This window comes from Poecilia formosa, unplaced genomic scaffold, assembly GCF_000485575.1.
Source record: "Poecilia formosa unplaced genomic scaffold, Poecilia_formosa-5.1.2 Scaffold292, whole genome shotgun sequence".
NCBI classification, from domain to species: Eukaryota; Metazoa; Chordata; class Actinopteri; order Cyprinodontiformes; family Poeciliidae; genus Poecilia; species Poecilia formosa.
This window is the reverse complement of record NW_006800231.1, coordinates 514,138-529,742: the sequence shown is the minus strand read 5'-3', so window position 1 is coordinate 529,742 and position 15,605 is coordinate 514,138. Positions and strand designations below refer to the sequence as shown.

At 38.2% G+C, this 15,605-nt stretch overlaps 2 protein-coding genes across 2 annotated transcripts in view; one reads left to right on the top strand and one right to left on the bottom strand.

The window, feature by feature from the left end:
- Positions 1-8,854, bottom strand: part of net1 (neuroepithelial cell transforming 1) — a 34,945-nt gene extending 26,091 nt beyond the window's left edge. The window contains exon 1 of the mRNA XM_016681756.1: positions 8,677-8,854. Coding sequence (XP_016537242.1) covers positions 8,677-8,819 — 143 coding nt within the window. The 5' untranslated portion in view covers positions 8,820-8,854. The remainder of the gene's footprint in view (positions 1-8,676) is intronic.
- A 595-nt stretch (positions 8,855-9,449) lies between these two features.
- Positions 9,450-13,439, top strand: LOC103151794 (uncharacterized). The gene is made up of 6 exons (XM_007572021.2): positions 9,450-9,745; positions 9,814-9,935; positions 10,791-10,944; positions 11,042-11,157; positions 11,234-11,327; positions 11,834-13,439. Exons 1-6 carry the CDS (start codon positions 9,514-9,516, stop codon positions 11,896-11,898), a joined length of 783 nt encoding a protein of 260 aa, XP_007572083.1. The 5' UTR covers positions 9,450-9,513; the 3' UTR covers positions 11,899-13,439.
- The last annotated feature ends 2,166 nt before the right edge of the window (positions 13,440-15,605 follow it).

Sequence of the window (15,605 nt, the reverse complement as noted above, 5' to 3'; positions counted from 1 at the left end):
GTGTCTGGTAGGACAAAACCTCCATGGATAAATGCACAAACAGTTCTGTCTGCAAGACAACTCTGCCGTAGGGCCGAACAGAAATGGCGTAAAACTCAACTGCACGTTTATTATGACATCTACAAAGAAAGACAACGTAACTATCACACAACACTAAAACATGCAAGAGAGGCTTTCTTTGCAGATGTCATAAACAAAAAATTTAACAATGCTCAAGCTTTATTTGCTACTGTTGACAGGCTCACAAACCCTCCTATGACGTTACCACCTGAACTTCAATCTAATGCCGCCAGCAACAAGTTCTCCAGTTTCTTCTCAGAGAAAATTCAAAAGATCAGATGATTAATCTGCACATCCACTCCAAAGCCAGTACCAATGCTGTGCCCAAACAAAACAAATGCAGGAAAAATGACCCAATTTCAACTACTTCATTATAAAACCTTAGAAGAAATTATAAGTCAATTAAGCTCCAGTTCCTGCTGTCTGGATGTCCTACCCACACATTTCTTTCAGAAAGTCCTGCCTGTCATTGCTAATGATCTGATCCAAATAGTAAACTCATCGCTCTTTTCAGGTGTTTTCCCCCAGGCTTTGAAAACAGCAGTTATCAAACCACTGCTAAAAAAGAACAATCTAGACAAATCACTACTGCAGAATTACAGGCCGACCTCTGACCTCCCATTCATCAGCAAAATAATTGAAAAAGCAGTTTTTAAACAATTAAATAACTTCCTAACAATAATGAATTCTTTCTTTTCAATATTTATATGCTCCCACTGGCTCAGATTATAACAGGAAATAAGATTAGCTAGCATAACTACGCGGATGATACACAGCTCTACATCACGATGTCACCAGGTGACTCTGAACCCATCCATTCACTGAATAGATGCTTAGAACAGATCAATGTGTGGATGTGCCAAAACTTTCTCCAGCTGAACAGAAACAAAACTTAAGTTATTATCTTTGGACCTAAAGAGGAGTGGACTAGAATCAATGCACAGCTTCAGTTATTACTACTGAAAACCAGCAATCAGGCCCGTAACCTGGGAGTAGTGATGGACTCTGACTTGAACCTTCAGAGCCACATTATAATTAGACAGTCACAAAGTCGGCCTTCTATCACATGAAGAACATCTCCAGTATTAGAGGACTAATGTCTCAGCGCGATCTAGAGAAACTCATCCATGCGTTTATCTTTACCCGCATTGATTACTGCAACAGCGTCTTCACAGGTCTGACTAATAAATCAATCAAACAGTAGCAGCTGATCCAGACGCTGCTGCTCGCGTTCTCATTAAAACCAGGAAGATAGAGCACATAACACCAGTGTTAAAGTCCCTACACTGGCTCCCTGTAGCTCAGAGGATAGACTTTAAATACTGTTGTTAGTTTATAAATCACTGTACGGTTTAGCACCACAATACCTTAAAGATCTATTATTGCTGGACCAACCGTCTAGACCCCTCAGATCTTCTGGTTCTGGTTCTGCTCTGCATCCCCAGAACCAGATCCAAACGAGGAGAAGCAGCATTCAGTTTCTATGCACCACAAATTTGGAACAAACTTCCAGAAAACTGTAAAACAGCTGAAACACTGGGTGCCTTTAAATCTCAACTTAAAACCCACCTGTTTAGAGATACTTATGGCTAAATTAGGATTAGAGTGTGGGTTTTGATGTATTCGATCTTTTTGATGTTTTTATCTTTACTTTTTTTTATCTATTTATTAATTTCTTTTAAATGGCATTCTAACTAAAACTCTGAGGTGTGAGAATTCTTGTCAAATGGCGTTTTGACTAAAAATCTGTAAATTCCGTCCTGTCAGGCGACGGGGATTTTTCAGAATCTCTTTCTCTTTCTTACTGTTTATTCAATGTCACATGTTGTTCTTTTTTTTTCTTTAATTATGTAAAGCACCTTGAAATGCCCTGCTGCTGAAATGTGCTATACAAATAAAATTTGATTGATTCCATCACTCTGTTACCTTTAGCACTCAGGGCAATGACATTAGTGTCCAGTGAGAGCATCTGCTTCTGTGAAACTGTCCAAATATTACATTAGCATGTACAATGTATTTCATTGGAATATGTTAGCTGTAGTTCTCTTGCAGATGGAAACAACCTCTCCTCCAGGATTTCACTAGTTTTTGATGAACCCTGAGATCCTTGTCTGTTTCTTTAGATGATTGAAATGTTTGAAAGAATCTAAAATCTAAATGAAATGTTTAAAAACCAATTAGTGACTTAACACTATTACTCCTATTAAAACTAACTTTTGTACACATAAAAATGCTGCGAGTATCAAGTGTTCCATATACCGGATGTCTCTCATGAGCTTTTATCTGATCTCTGTGTTCTGGTGAAACTGAAAACTCTACCTAGTGACATCCATATCTGATTCTCATTCCTGCCTTATTCCTCTTAGGAATAATGAAATGAGATACAGCAATAAAAAGCAAGTTACTGGTGAGAAAATATCAGAAGCCTGTAAGTTCAATTGTATTATGCATGTCAAAATGTGTACATCTTCCAACGAAAGTTTAATTGAGATAAACCAGATCCCTGCTTGGTGTATTAAACTCCCTACAGATAGATGAGCAACAACTGTGAACCTTAAACACATGATCTAAGGTGTAATATAAGGTTGTGTGTATGTTTTTTTCAAGTCATGAGATCATAAACAGACTCCACAGTGAATGAGTCACTAAACTTACCAAACATCACGTTTCCTATACAAGGAGCACTTGACGCTAGTGTTTACCTTCTTTAGTTACTGATATAACTGTGATTTTGACTGTCACCACCCTCGGGGACAAAGGTCCTTTCATCACCTTTACGGTTCAGGGAAGCGTGGCTCATGAGTCAGAGGCTCAGGCAGGATCTCTGCTGGGCCCTACCCTTGTTTGTTAAAGCCTGCTAACAAGGAAACTAATCTGACCTGGGGTTTACCTCACTGCCATCCTCTCCTCCGCCTTTATAGTGGCGACTGTTCTGCCCAGCAAACAGGGCTGCTTAAATGAAGCACAAACATTAGAAGATTGACAGCTTCTGGAATATAACGCCAATTTATCGAAACATGATCTCACAGTGCTGAATTCACAAGCCTCTGTTCATGTTGTTTTAATTTTTTTCCAGCATTTCTTTGATAATCTTTATTATTATTGGTTGTTACCTTTTTATTGTTTGTAGAGTGAGTTGAACATCGGATAGGATTAGCTTCTTTGCTAACTTCTATAGCAATGAGTTAAAACTTTGTGACTTCAGGCGGTAAAACCTGCTGTTATGACATGATTTTTTTTATTCTTTTCATTACTTCCAAACTCAGAACTCCCACCATTTTCACTCTATCCTCCTTAATCCTGACAGTGCTGCTGGAGGATTGATTACTTCCATATGACGAAAGCTGATTGTTTTGGTAGGTATTCGAGTAACTGCTTAGCAGTTTAGCTATATTTATTTTTTTTATCATCTTTAATCAGATGAAGCTCAACTGTGGCTTCAGCTGGTGAAAGTTAAAAATTTATTATTTCTATGATCAGTTTGTTCCAACATGTGAAGAATCAAACTGAATCTAAAGGTGTTCCTCATCAGACAGTTCTGTTCAGTTGGAACATTTGTTATATTTTCAGCTGCTGTGGTTCTCTTTCATACTGCATAATGTCAAATGAACCATACACTTTGAGAAACCTGTTCACCTCTTCACATGCGGTGGCACTGCACCAAAAACTACTTTGGGAAATGACATTAAAACCTCATAAGACACTAAATGCACCTTCATGAGCTCAGGTAGGATGAAAATGTAAGCAAGAATAGAGTGGTGTCAGATTTTAGTGGTTATAGGATTTCTCAGAAGACCACAAGTCATTTTCCTCACTTAGTGAGGAAAATGACTTGTGCACTATAGTGCTAGACACACACATTTGTTTTGGTTGTATTTACCCAGAATGCCTTGTGCTACAGTTCGCTTTTGGAGCGGTTTCTGGTCTACTGGTATTCACATATGCATTTGAACCGCATCAGAATTCTCTTCAACCAAACAGACCAAGGTTTGTAGGCACATCAGAGTTTGCTTTTTTTGGTCCGCGTCAGATTTCTATTACACATTCACACTTCCCCAAACGAACCGGACTTTCTAGACAAACTAGAGTTGAATTAAAGCAAACTAAATAGCGTTGGTACTAAGGCACTCTAAAGGTGCGCATAAGATGAAAATCTTTACCTCAGCAGTGCCTGGGCTTTGATCCCATTCTCAGTAATTACCAGCCAGTTACCACTTAAGAATAGTCAATACAAAACCACTCATTTAAAAGCATGGAAAACACCAGATTCAAAATGCATCAAATATGTTGCCACATGCACCAGTGTTAACTTTTTTTCAAATCATCTTTGGAAAATGGGGACACTGGTATATTGACATTCTACTTGGTTTTCCCACAGTTTTTTTTTATCCACATTTTCTCTGCAAGAGTTTGTTCGTTTCCATGCAAATAAGCTGGGACCGAAGCTGAATCAGTCAGCAGAATGTACTTTCATGCACTATTTTCAATTGATCAAAATTCAGATAAAGGCTAGATGGACAAATGCTTTTAGGTAAACGTAGGACAAAGCTTACAGTAACATTCATTTTTTGTTGGCTTCAACACACAGTGAAGGGAAGTACTAACTCTGTGCATCATGCAGATATTTTTTGTTACAATCCTTAGAGAAAAAAATAGAACCAGTTAAACTGGTATTCAACAGGTCAAAGTTTAAAGAAAACAGAAAATCAATATCACTAAGACACAAGTCTGATTGGTGCATTGATTAGAAATCTGCATATTAACCATATCATCTGTAAATGTGAAGATGTCAAAGAGTTCAGAAGAAACCTCGTCAATCTAATGAATAGACTGAAATCCTTGCCTGTTAGCGCTGGCTATGTAAAAAAAAAGCATGGAGCCATCCTTACTGTGTGCATAATGAGTCGATTTTAGAACATAATTAACAATATTAACGAATTAACAGAAACACCACAATTCATCAGAAAATTACCAAAATATGTAGACAAATGGTCATGTCTACACGTGAAATCATATTCTCTATTTCTATGTGCCTAGATCAAGTATTATTTTTTCCCCAAAAAATTAACTGCCATTTTTTACCATTATAAATGAAATTTATAAATTATTTTTAAAAAATCCACAAATAATTAAGAAATTACCAAAATACTCTCATGTCTACACATAAATACATGCAGGACATTGCAGCTAAATGTACTCCAGCTAAACAAAAATCATTCAAGAACGTCAGGGTGAGGTTCAGCTGCACTGAGGTCGGCTTCAGGAGCGTCCAGCATAGGAGGAGTTTTTACAGAATTGTGTTACCACTTTAAAATCGGCCCTGATTAGACCAATAATAAAAGAGAAATTGGCTGTATCCATGTATGTAGCTACACTGCCCTGAATAAAGAATGAAATTAAATGCAAGTTCTTTAAGCAATTTGAATGTGGCAATGATCTGTCGGTTTTTCACCGCAGTGAAGTTAGTTTCAAGTTGGATATTTGATATTCGAGCTCCGCGGAGTTAGTGGCATTTAGCTCAAGGTTGATTCGATTTATGAATGCTAATGTCGGCCAGCGGTTCTCCACCGTTCGTGGCCTGAACACTCGAAGGTTCACTTAGGGACTGTCAACAAATTACTGAAACAAACACTTCTGTCAAACAAATGTAAACAAATGTTAATAAATGCCTTGAATTGTGACCAACTGACTAATTGTCAGTGCTAATTCATGCTTTTACATGAGACACAATATCCTCTATTAAATTTTAAAGTCATATAGAATATTTTAAATTATTTAAATATTAAATAATATGTTTTCTTTAATAGCTTCCAAGTCATCTGACCTATTTACTCAGAATCACTTTGAAATAATTCTACAAATCAGTAGAGAAAAGGCACAGACATTTGTTTTCCATTTTAAGCCATTTTCCTTTTTTTTTAACAACTGTTTTGGTCAAAATTGAGTGTTTTTCTTCAATAGATCCCAAGTCACCTGACCTATTGACCCAGAATCAATGTGAAATTATTCTACTAGTCTCCATAGATAAGGCACACTCATTTCTTTTCCATTTTAAGCCATTTTCCTTTTTTTTTTTTTTTTTTACAATTTTTTGGTCAAAATTGAGTGTTTTTCTTCAATAGATCACAAGTTATCTGACCTATTTACTCAGAATCACTTTGAAATAATTCTACTTTTCTGTACAGATGAGACACAGTCATTTGGTTTCCATTTTAAGTCAGTTTCCTTTTTTTAACAAATTATTTTTGCAAAATTGAATGTTTTTCTTCAATAGCTTCCAGGTCATGTGACCTATTTACCCAGAACCAGTGTGAAATTGTTTTAGTATCCTGTATAGATGAGGCACAGTCATTTGTTTTTCATTTAAATGCTTTTTTTTATTTTTTAACAATTTTCTTTGTCAAAATTTAGTATGTTTCTGCAATAGCTTCTAAGACATGTGTCCAATTAATTCAAAATCACTTTGAAATTGTTCTACAAATTATTAGAGATGCGGCACCCTCATGTTCCCCATTTTAGATCTTTTTCCATTTTTTACGTAATTTAAATTTACAAATTAAAAAATATGATTGCTGTTTAATAGCTTAAATTTCATGTGACCCACTGAAATAACCCTTTTTATTCTTTTGTGAATAAAAAGGGTTAAATTGAATAAAAATGATTGTGCCTCACCTATCCAGTCTAGTAGAATAATTTCACATTGATTTTGAGTTAATTGGTCACATGACTCATAAGCATTGAAGAAAAATCAACCAATCAATCAATCAATCAATCAATCAATCAATCAATCAATCATCTTCCACTTGTCCGCAGTCGGGTTGCGGGGTCAGCAGAGGCCCAGACTTCCCTCTCCCCAGCCACTTGTTCCAGCTCCTCCAGGGGGATCCCAAGATGTTCCCAGGCCAGCCGAGAAACATCGTCCCTCCAGCGTGTCCTGGGTCTTCCTGTGGGCCTCCTCCTGGTAGGACGTGCCCAAAAGACCTCACTAGGGAGGTGTCAAGGAAGAATCCCAATCTGATGCCTGACCCACCTCAGCTGGCTCCTCTCGAAGTGAAAAATATTCAGTCATCCAGGAGGGACTCTACTCTGAGTCCCTCCTGGATGACTGAGCTTCTCACCCTATAACTAAGGGAGAGCCCAGACACCTTATGGAAAAATCTAATTTTGGCCGCTTGTGTTTGTGATCTTATTCTTTCAGTCAAGACCCTTAAACCTATGCTGTAGATGAAGGTAGGGACGTAGATCGACTGGCAAATTGAGACCTTTGCTTTTTGATCCAGCTGTCTCTTCACCACGACAGACTGATGCAGCGCCCACTTTACTGCAGACTCTGCGCCAATCTGTCTATTGATCTCCTGTTCCATTTTGCCCTCATTCTTGATGTTATGGATTCTGTATTTTCCTCCATCTCTTTTAGCCTCTTAACACGCTGCAGCATACATAACCATGTTTATATCTAACTGCTGGCAGTCATATGTAAACAGACTGAAACTGATTAGAGTACCCTTTAGGGAGTGTACAGATTGCAGAGATGAATAAAAAACTAAACTTGCTACAATCTTTGCCTCACTTGTCACTTGGCCCCAGCGTTGGACAGTCATTGTAACATAAGAAGCATGATGTTCCATTTGGATGACATGTATGGCTTGTAAAATTTGATCATCTTTTGGCATCAAAGCTTGTTTTTATATATAACCAAATCTCATTATTTCTCAAGGTCATTTACAATGAGTGGTTCTGGTCGGGTCCTGAAACTGGTTAACAGACATGGGTGGTGAACAGAGACAGAAATGAATGAACTCCAACAATGAACAAGATGCTAAGACACTTAAACTCCTCCACTTGTGTCAGGACAATCTTCCCTGACCCAAATAAGGCACTCTGCCCTCTTCCAGCTCAAGGCCTTGGATCTGGAGGTACTGATCCTCCTCCCAGCCGCTTCACACTTGAGGAGTACCGCTGGCCAACATTAGCGTTCATAAATCGGATCAACCTTGAGCTAAATGCCGCTTACTCCACGGAGCTCGAATATCGAATATCCAACTTGAAGAAGTCTCACTACAGACCTGTAGGAAGGGGAGCCAAAAACCATACACATGCAACACAGACATTTTACCCGTTTCTTATAAATGACATATCTGCGATAGAACACATTTCTTTTTCTTGGTTTCTATATATGGGCTCAGATTTGTTAAGCACTGTAAGATATTAATTACTCCAGAATATCTTTCTTATGTACTTTTTACATCCTCCACATTTCATCGCAGGACTTTAACCAGTTTTTCCATAGATAGGAGTAACACTGAAAAGACCAAAGTAAAAAAAAAAGAACAGCCTACTTTCTGCCAAATAACTCAATAATCCCATTAATAATACAAATAAAAAGTAAAAGACTAAAAAACTAATTGCACATACACGTTCTATTTTTGCATCCCCAGTGGTCTCCTGCTGCCATCTTGTGGCATTGAGACGCCACTGCACTTAGTCTAGCCAGAATTGGTCCTCTTAATCGAGAGGAGCCATTGCGATTCTGCTGGTCTGCATATAATTGAACTGCGTTATTAATACTGGGGTTCTAACCTGGTTCGATCCACAAACCAAGTTTAAGCAACTCACCGTCTTAACGTCTTGTTGAAGGACTCTGCCTCACCCGCGGAAAACGTCACCTTAATGTCGGCTGCTTGTTCCTTCCCTTTCTCGTTCTCTGAAGGCAACATTGCGCTTTCTACTTCACTGATTTCATTTATTTTAATGAGCATCCCAATTTTAACTTTCTTATTTAAATATCTTAATATTACAACAAGAGGAGCTCGACACTAGTTTTTCGAACGTGGCGGAACACCAAAAATCAACCAATGAGAGACAAGAACCTTCTCTAGAAGGGCGGGGCCAAATAGCTTTAATCTGATTAATAACAGGTCAGACATAAGTGAAAAAATATCGAGACATTCCTAAAACAATGGCCGAGATTTTGCCAAAAGTGATTATTTTTGTTTCATAAATCATCTTTTGGCAATAAGTGACTTAGGCCATTATTTTAGGATGGTGACGATATGGAAAACAGAGTCACAAAAAAATAATAAAAGTGTATCATAGACATATGTAATAATAGGACAATGAACACCAGAGAGAGAGAGAGAGTGAGAGAGAAAGATAGAAAGAGAGAGGGTGAGTGAGACAGTGAGAGAGAGGGTGGGGGATTATATAAAAAAGAAGAAAGGAAAAAGATTAGGGGAAAAGAAAATAAATCGGGTATAATGTAAGTGATATGTCATAAGGGATATGTGATTTGAAATAATAAGAAAATAGAGAGCAACTTCATTATTCATATAGGCTACCACCCACATTCCAGCTCAGTAGGTGGCAGCACTACTACAATGTTGGCTGTCAGCTGCAATAACAACAAAAGAAGAAGAAGCAAATGAGAAACATAAACAAAAAACAGAGGAAGTCATGCCACATTCTACAAAAAAGGTTCGCCAGTCTGACACTATTATGAAGTCAGATTACTATCAAAGACTGAATAGTGTTGCCAGGCGACGCTATGATGATAAAATCTCCGCTGTGGGTGAAGATCCGTATCTAATCCCCCCAACACAACAAAAACCCGCCAGAGAGTGTAGCATCGAGGAGCTGCCAGGCCTGTGTTACCCTGATATATTCATGTTTCTCATCGAAGTACCAGGTACGTTAGCTCCTATAGTGGACTGTATACTCGGCAGATAGTCTGTAAACTGTTACTGTCGCATGCAGGGTACAGCGCAGGCGCACTGAAGGCTTACAAGAGCCTGGACGCTTACCGGTTCTTCCTCCGTGGCTGGGTCAGATCTCTGATGCTGTGCACCAGGAAAGACAAGTTCATCGTAACCAGCAAGGTGAGGCAGACTGGAAAACCTGCGGGGAACCAAAGCCAAACACAGAATAACTGTAAAGCGGAAGGAAACTGACAGACGTCAGAAAACTAATAATAAATCGTTGCGTTTTTATTTCGTTTGTATGTATTTGTGTACCTTTCACTGAAAACTAGAAGTGAAGCTGTGGATAAGTGTATTTACCTAATCTGTCGCCATAGTAGGAACTACTAGCAACAATCACTTTACATTTGTTAGTCCATTATGCTTTGCAAACCAATTCCACTGGATTGAGAGCAATTTCCAAGTCATGGACTTTGGTCTGGACTTTGAGTAGGCCATTCCAAACCATGAATATGATTTGACGTGGCGTTATTGTCCTGCTGAAAGATGAAGCTCTACTCATTTCTGACCAGTTTACCAGAAGAAAAACATCCCAACAGCATGATGCTGCCACCTCCAAGTATGAAAGAAATGTGGGTGTTTAAGTGGTCTTTAAAGAACTGGCAGAATGTATTGTTTGGCTTCTGCCTAGTTAGATGGTGGCACTTTTGGTAGCATTGTTATCTTGCATCAGAACGTCTTGGGTTTTAATCTTTCTGTGTTTGTCTGTTCTCTCTGTGCATGTGTGTGTCCTCTCTTGGTACTGCAGCTTCCTCCAGTCCACAAACTTCTCTGTTAGCAGCTTTAATCATTGCAAAACCTGTTTGGATAAGTGTTTGGGAACAATGTCCTGTTGGACCACTCAGTGGTGTCCCAAGTGTTGCCTGTTGGTTCCAAATTAAGTTGAAGAATTTATGTGATCGTTTTCTTCCATCTACTCTTACCAGTATAAAATGTCCCACTAAAAGCCTTTTTGCTCGTTTGTTTTCCTGTCAGGTGATCCAGTTTGAAGGCCTCACTGAGAATCCTCATCCTGTGTGGACCATCATCGAACCCAGTGGCCTCGTCGTTTCTGGTCATTGCACATGTATGGCGAGTTCAGATGTGGTCTGTTCACATGTTGCCGCCACGCTGTTTGCACTTGATGCATGTAAGTTGCTGTTTTCCCAGCAGTGCTTTATAACATATATATAAATATATGGATCTGAATATTTACTCGCAGTGCTCTGATGGGGGTTTTCTTCAAGGTGTGCGCATACAGCAGGAGAAGTCGTCCCCTGCCCTCCCAAACTCTCCACGTAGCCGGCGGAGTGTCGAACCTGCGCTTGACGTCAACTTTTCATACCCAAATAAGAGGAAAAAGGTGCAGATCTGTTTCCTTTAAAGGATCGGGAAAATGATGTGTGTGTGACATACGAACATGGTGTGTGTCCTTTCAGACCATCAATGAGAATTCAAGACAGACTACACCTGCAGTTCCACCTGCCACAGCGGAGGAAATAAAGCAGTTTTATGACAGCCTTGCCAGCTCAGGTCATTTACTTTGAATGCATAATAACTTCTGCTATAAAAAAACAATATGAAGGGACACTGGCAAAGACTATTGTTGTTTTAAAGCTGTGCTAAAAGCAGTTGGCGTTTTTTGAAGCTATTTAAGCCTAAACTGGCATCTTAAAGCATGCAGCAGATAGTGGAAAACTGACTATAAATTACATTTTACAGTGACTACATGCATGTAATTTGGTTTTGGGATTTGATTAATATGATTTTGTTCAGCTTTTCTTAATGCTTGCATACTTTTACAGTCATGAGTATCTGTTTGACTGTAAGAAATAGTATGTTATTGTATTAATGTTATAAAGCTTTACAGAATTTTCTTTCTTACCCTCAGAGTTGATCATTTTTCACAACACCTTTTGGCCAGGACTGTTGTTCTTTACTCTTTGAGACAAAAGTAGTGTTTTTCTGCTGAAAGTAGACACCAGCACATGTTCACGGATAAAAAACTGACGGTCATTTCTGTGTTTGTTTTGTTGCAGGTGCTAAGAGTGTAGTTCTGTCTGTGCTGCCAGGCTACAGCGAGGAGTTCAACAGTTCCACCTGACCTGACTTTTTATTTTTTATATGGATGTATAAATGTATATAAGAAAACCAAACCACAATAAATTTATGAAATGTAACATGAGGATCCTTTTCTATATACATTACCATTATGTAGATTCAGTTCAGTTTAAAAAAAATACTTTGTCCCAAAAAGACATTCAATGTTGTAGCTCATCCAACTGTCTTCAACCAGTCATAATGGATGGTGGTGCCGAGGGCAGGAAGGATTTCCTGCACCAGTCAGTCTCACAACAAATCATAAGAGACCTCTGACTGAAGACAGATGAACAATGTTGCTTGACTGCAGTAGTCTGAGGTTTGATTATCAACCTGGAGAGTTTTGGTGCATGTCACAACGATTTTCATTTTAACAAGCACATCTTAGTATTTGGTAGCCGTTTAACAGCTAGCGGCTGACACTAGATGTTTGTTGATATTTCAATTAAGTTTTCTCTAGATTTTATTTTAATTGCTTTACAGTGTGTGTTCTCCATCCTGGTCCTGAGGGACTACTCCCTGCATGTTGTAGGTGTTTCCCTTCTAATGGGCTCCTGCAGCACAGAGCAGGTCATACAGTCATTTGAATCATTCTGGAGCAGAAACATCTAAAACATGCAGGGCAGAGGAGGAAATGTTTTAATCCTCTTGTTTTATTCACACTGCCTTCTTCAGTTACTTTAGGTGAACAAACAATGAATGGGAATGAGCATCGCAGTTCATGTAGTAAAAGCATGGCTTCAAAAAAAGTCAACATCATAGGAAAAAAAAAGCATAAACAGCATATATATTGCAATACTTGCAGCCTTAATTTTTAATATGTTTTTAATGATTTATTAAAATATTTGATTTATTTCAAACACACATACAAGCACCCATTACAGACCAAACTTGATTAAAAAAAACTTTGCAAATAAACAGTTTTCATTTTTAAGTAAAGAAAATTAACATTTTATTACAATAACACTTCCTTAGTGAATGCTTGGTCATTTGTACAGAATGGATCTGTAGCTAAAAACAATACGGTGTAGAGCGGATCTGGTGAGTAGTTTTGGATCAAACACTTAATAATTGGATAGAAAGAAGTTGCTTAATATGAGCTTTTTAACCAGGGAGAGCTAAAACTATCCCACTTCTGGATAGAACAGATTTACTTTTTTTTATTATTATCTGAAATGTAAATGGGTTTCTTTTCTTTTTTTTTTCTTTTTTTTTGCCGTTTTGCCCTTTTTACTGCTTTGACTGTTCTTTCAGCAAATGGCATATTTGAGAGGTACTTTTACTCCAGTTAATGATTAATTGACAACTAAATTTGTTGACAACTGTTTTAGTAATAGATGGAACTGATAAATCATTTCAGCCCTAGTCCAGGATGCTCCATTATTAATGAATATGTGATTGAACTGCATTCACTGATAGATGGTCCATTGTCTTCATACAGTGAAGCAACTCCCTCCAGGTCAGTTTGATATTATATTCAAGGTTCTTTCACCCTCTTAATCCTTACTGGAACCAACGATACATTAAAACGTGAATAAAATTAATTTAAAAAAATGTTGGTCTCCGATTGCTCCCTCTTGGTAACTGGAACTCCAGAACAGTTCCACCGTTTCCCAGTCGGTTTTAATTTTTTAAACAGCCGCCACCATCATAACTTCATTAATATATACAAAGGAGCAGCACAATGACATTTGGGTTTTAGGGCCCCTGTATTTTTGTGAACTCTGGCACCTCTGGTGGCAAATATTGTGAACTGCAGCCACATAAAAAAAAGGTCAAAACACAAATCCATGCAACAGTGCTTCTCTCCAGTCGTCTCCAGATGAGTTGCTAAGCCTCAGATCAGATGCAGTGATCCACAGTGTCATAACCGATTTCAAATGGTGCTAGAAGGCTGCAGATGGCTCTAAGCACCAGAGGAAATCAGTTATCTTTTAGTGGCGACATAGAGGGAAAGGGCAGCGCTGGGCTGCCTGCCTGCTGCCAGAGTGATCCTTCTGTCCCCAAGAACACTGATTTCATATGGTGCTAGACAACGGGAACAAACATCTAAACCACCACGTGAAACCAGCTTCTTAGAGAAGGCCTTCTGTGAGCTCAGCTGCATCCAGGAGATCAACTCTACCTACCAACCTGATCCAGGGAGCACAGCAGAGCTCAAGGAGTTTCCCCTTAAGCATTGTGTGAAAAAACTGATTAAACAGGAGCAGAGTAACATGACCAGCTTAAAGAAACAAGAGATTTGAAGACTGAGTTAAAAAAAACCCTTCAGGCTCTATGAATAAAATTAAGATGAAGAAAAATGCATTTTATTTGTGCAAACTAAACTAATACTCACCTCCCAACAGACTGGGAGACGATTCAGCTGAAATCCTCCCAGTTGGTCAGACAACCTCAGGAGCTGATGAGCTGATGGTCACCCAGGAGTGTCCACTGGGGCATGATCACAGTGGAAGGAGTCCAGTCCAGATCTGACAGCTCTTCTAAATTAGCTGTAGCTTTCCCAGGAGCAGCTCTACGGAAGACCAAAAGAGCCACAAGCCAAGATACCATGGACTATTAAACACATGTACTTGTGGTATCAAAATGTTAACAAATGTATTAAAAGAGTAACTATTATATACTTTAGATGACCTAATATTTAACTAAAAAGTATTCAAGTTATTAAATGTGGAAATTACTCATTAAAACAAAATGATTTTTTTCAGTCTTTTTCTACTACTTTACATTTCCAGTTGCTGCTTTACAGCAGAAAATCATTTGAACTGATGCTGATTCACTAAAGCAAACATATTTTTCATTACACCAACATTTATATATTAAAAATGTGTGGCTCAGTGCAGGGCTCTTCAACTCCAGCAGGTGTTACATGTGTCTCAGCTTCAACAAACTTTTAGCCACTTGATTCAGGTGTGGTGGACCAGTTTACTTAATGGAGGGCATTGCTTGCATTTCTACTAACCATAAAATTGTGCAAATTTAAATTACAAAATAAACAAAGCAAAACAAAAAAGAGCCTGATGGAAACACAGCAATTTTGAAAAACATGTTTTCCAATAATCTAGGATGAGGTGGGTTTTTGACTGTATTGAAATAGATGGTTTGTTTTTGTTTTTTTTCAATGAGCAGCTGTCTCCAGCAGAGCTCTCACATCGTCACAGTTCATAAAATGTTGTGTGTTGAATCCATAGCTCTTCTGTAACATCAGCAACTACGATTTCCCCAAAATGCCACTCCCAAATCTAAGAAACTTGCTGCTCCAATGCCTGAATATGCTGGCGTTCCCTCTGATTGGCTCATAGATGATGAGCGCTATCACTACAGCTGAATTATGGATATATTTTATGTAACTGTTTACATACATTGCTGCCATGTTTTGTAATATTCTTATTCACGTGTGATTTTAATTTTATTTTTTATTTAATGGAAGCATCGCAATTGTGAAATTGTGTTCTTTTGACTTTAGCAGAGTAATTACAAAGACTTCCAGACAGTTGTAATGGGAATACAACCAATGTTGGGTCTGGAGAAGATGCTCACATTAAGGAAAACCAGATAAATCCACAAACACAAGAAAATAATGTTGTTTAAAATAACATATCAAAGAAATACATTATTTTCAAATATGGAATTTGAAAATATGATATTTCAATATACTATTTCAGCTCCTCTGAGGTTGTCTGACCCACTGGGAGGCCATAAGTGAGGAAA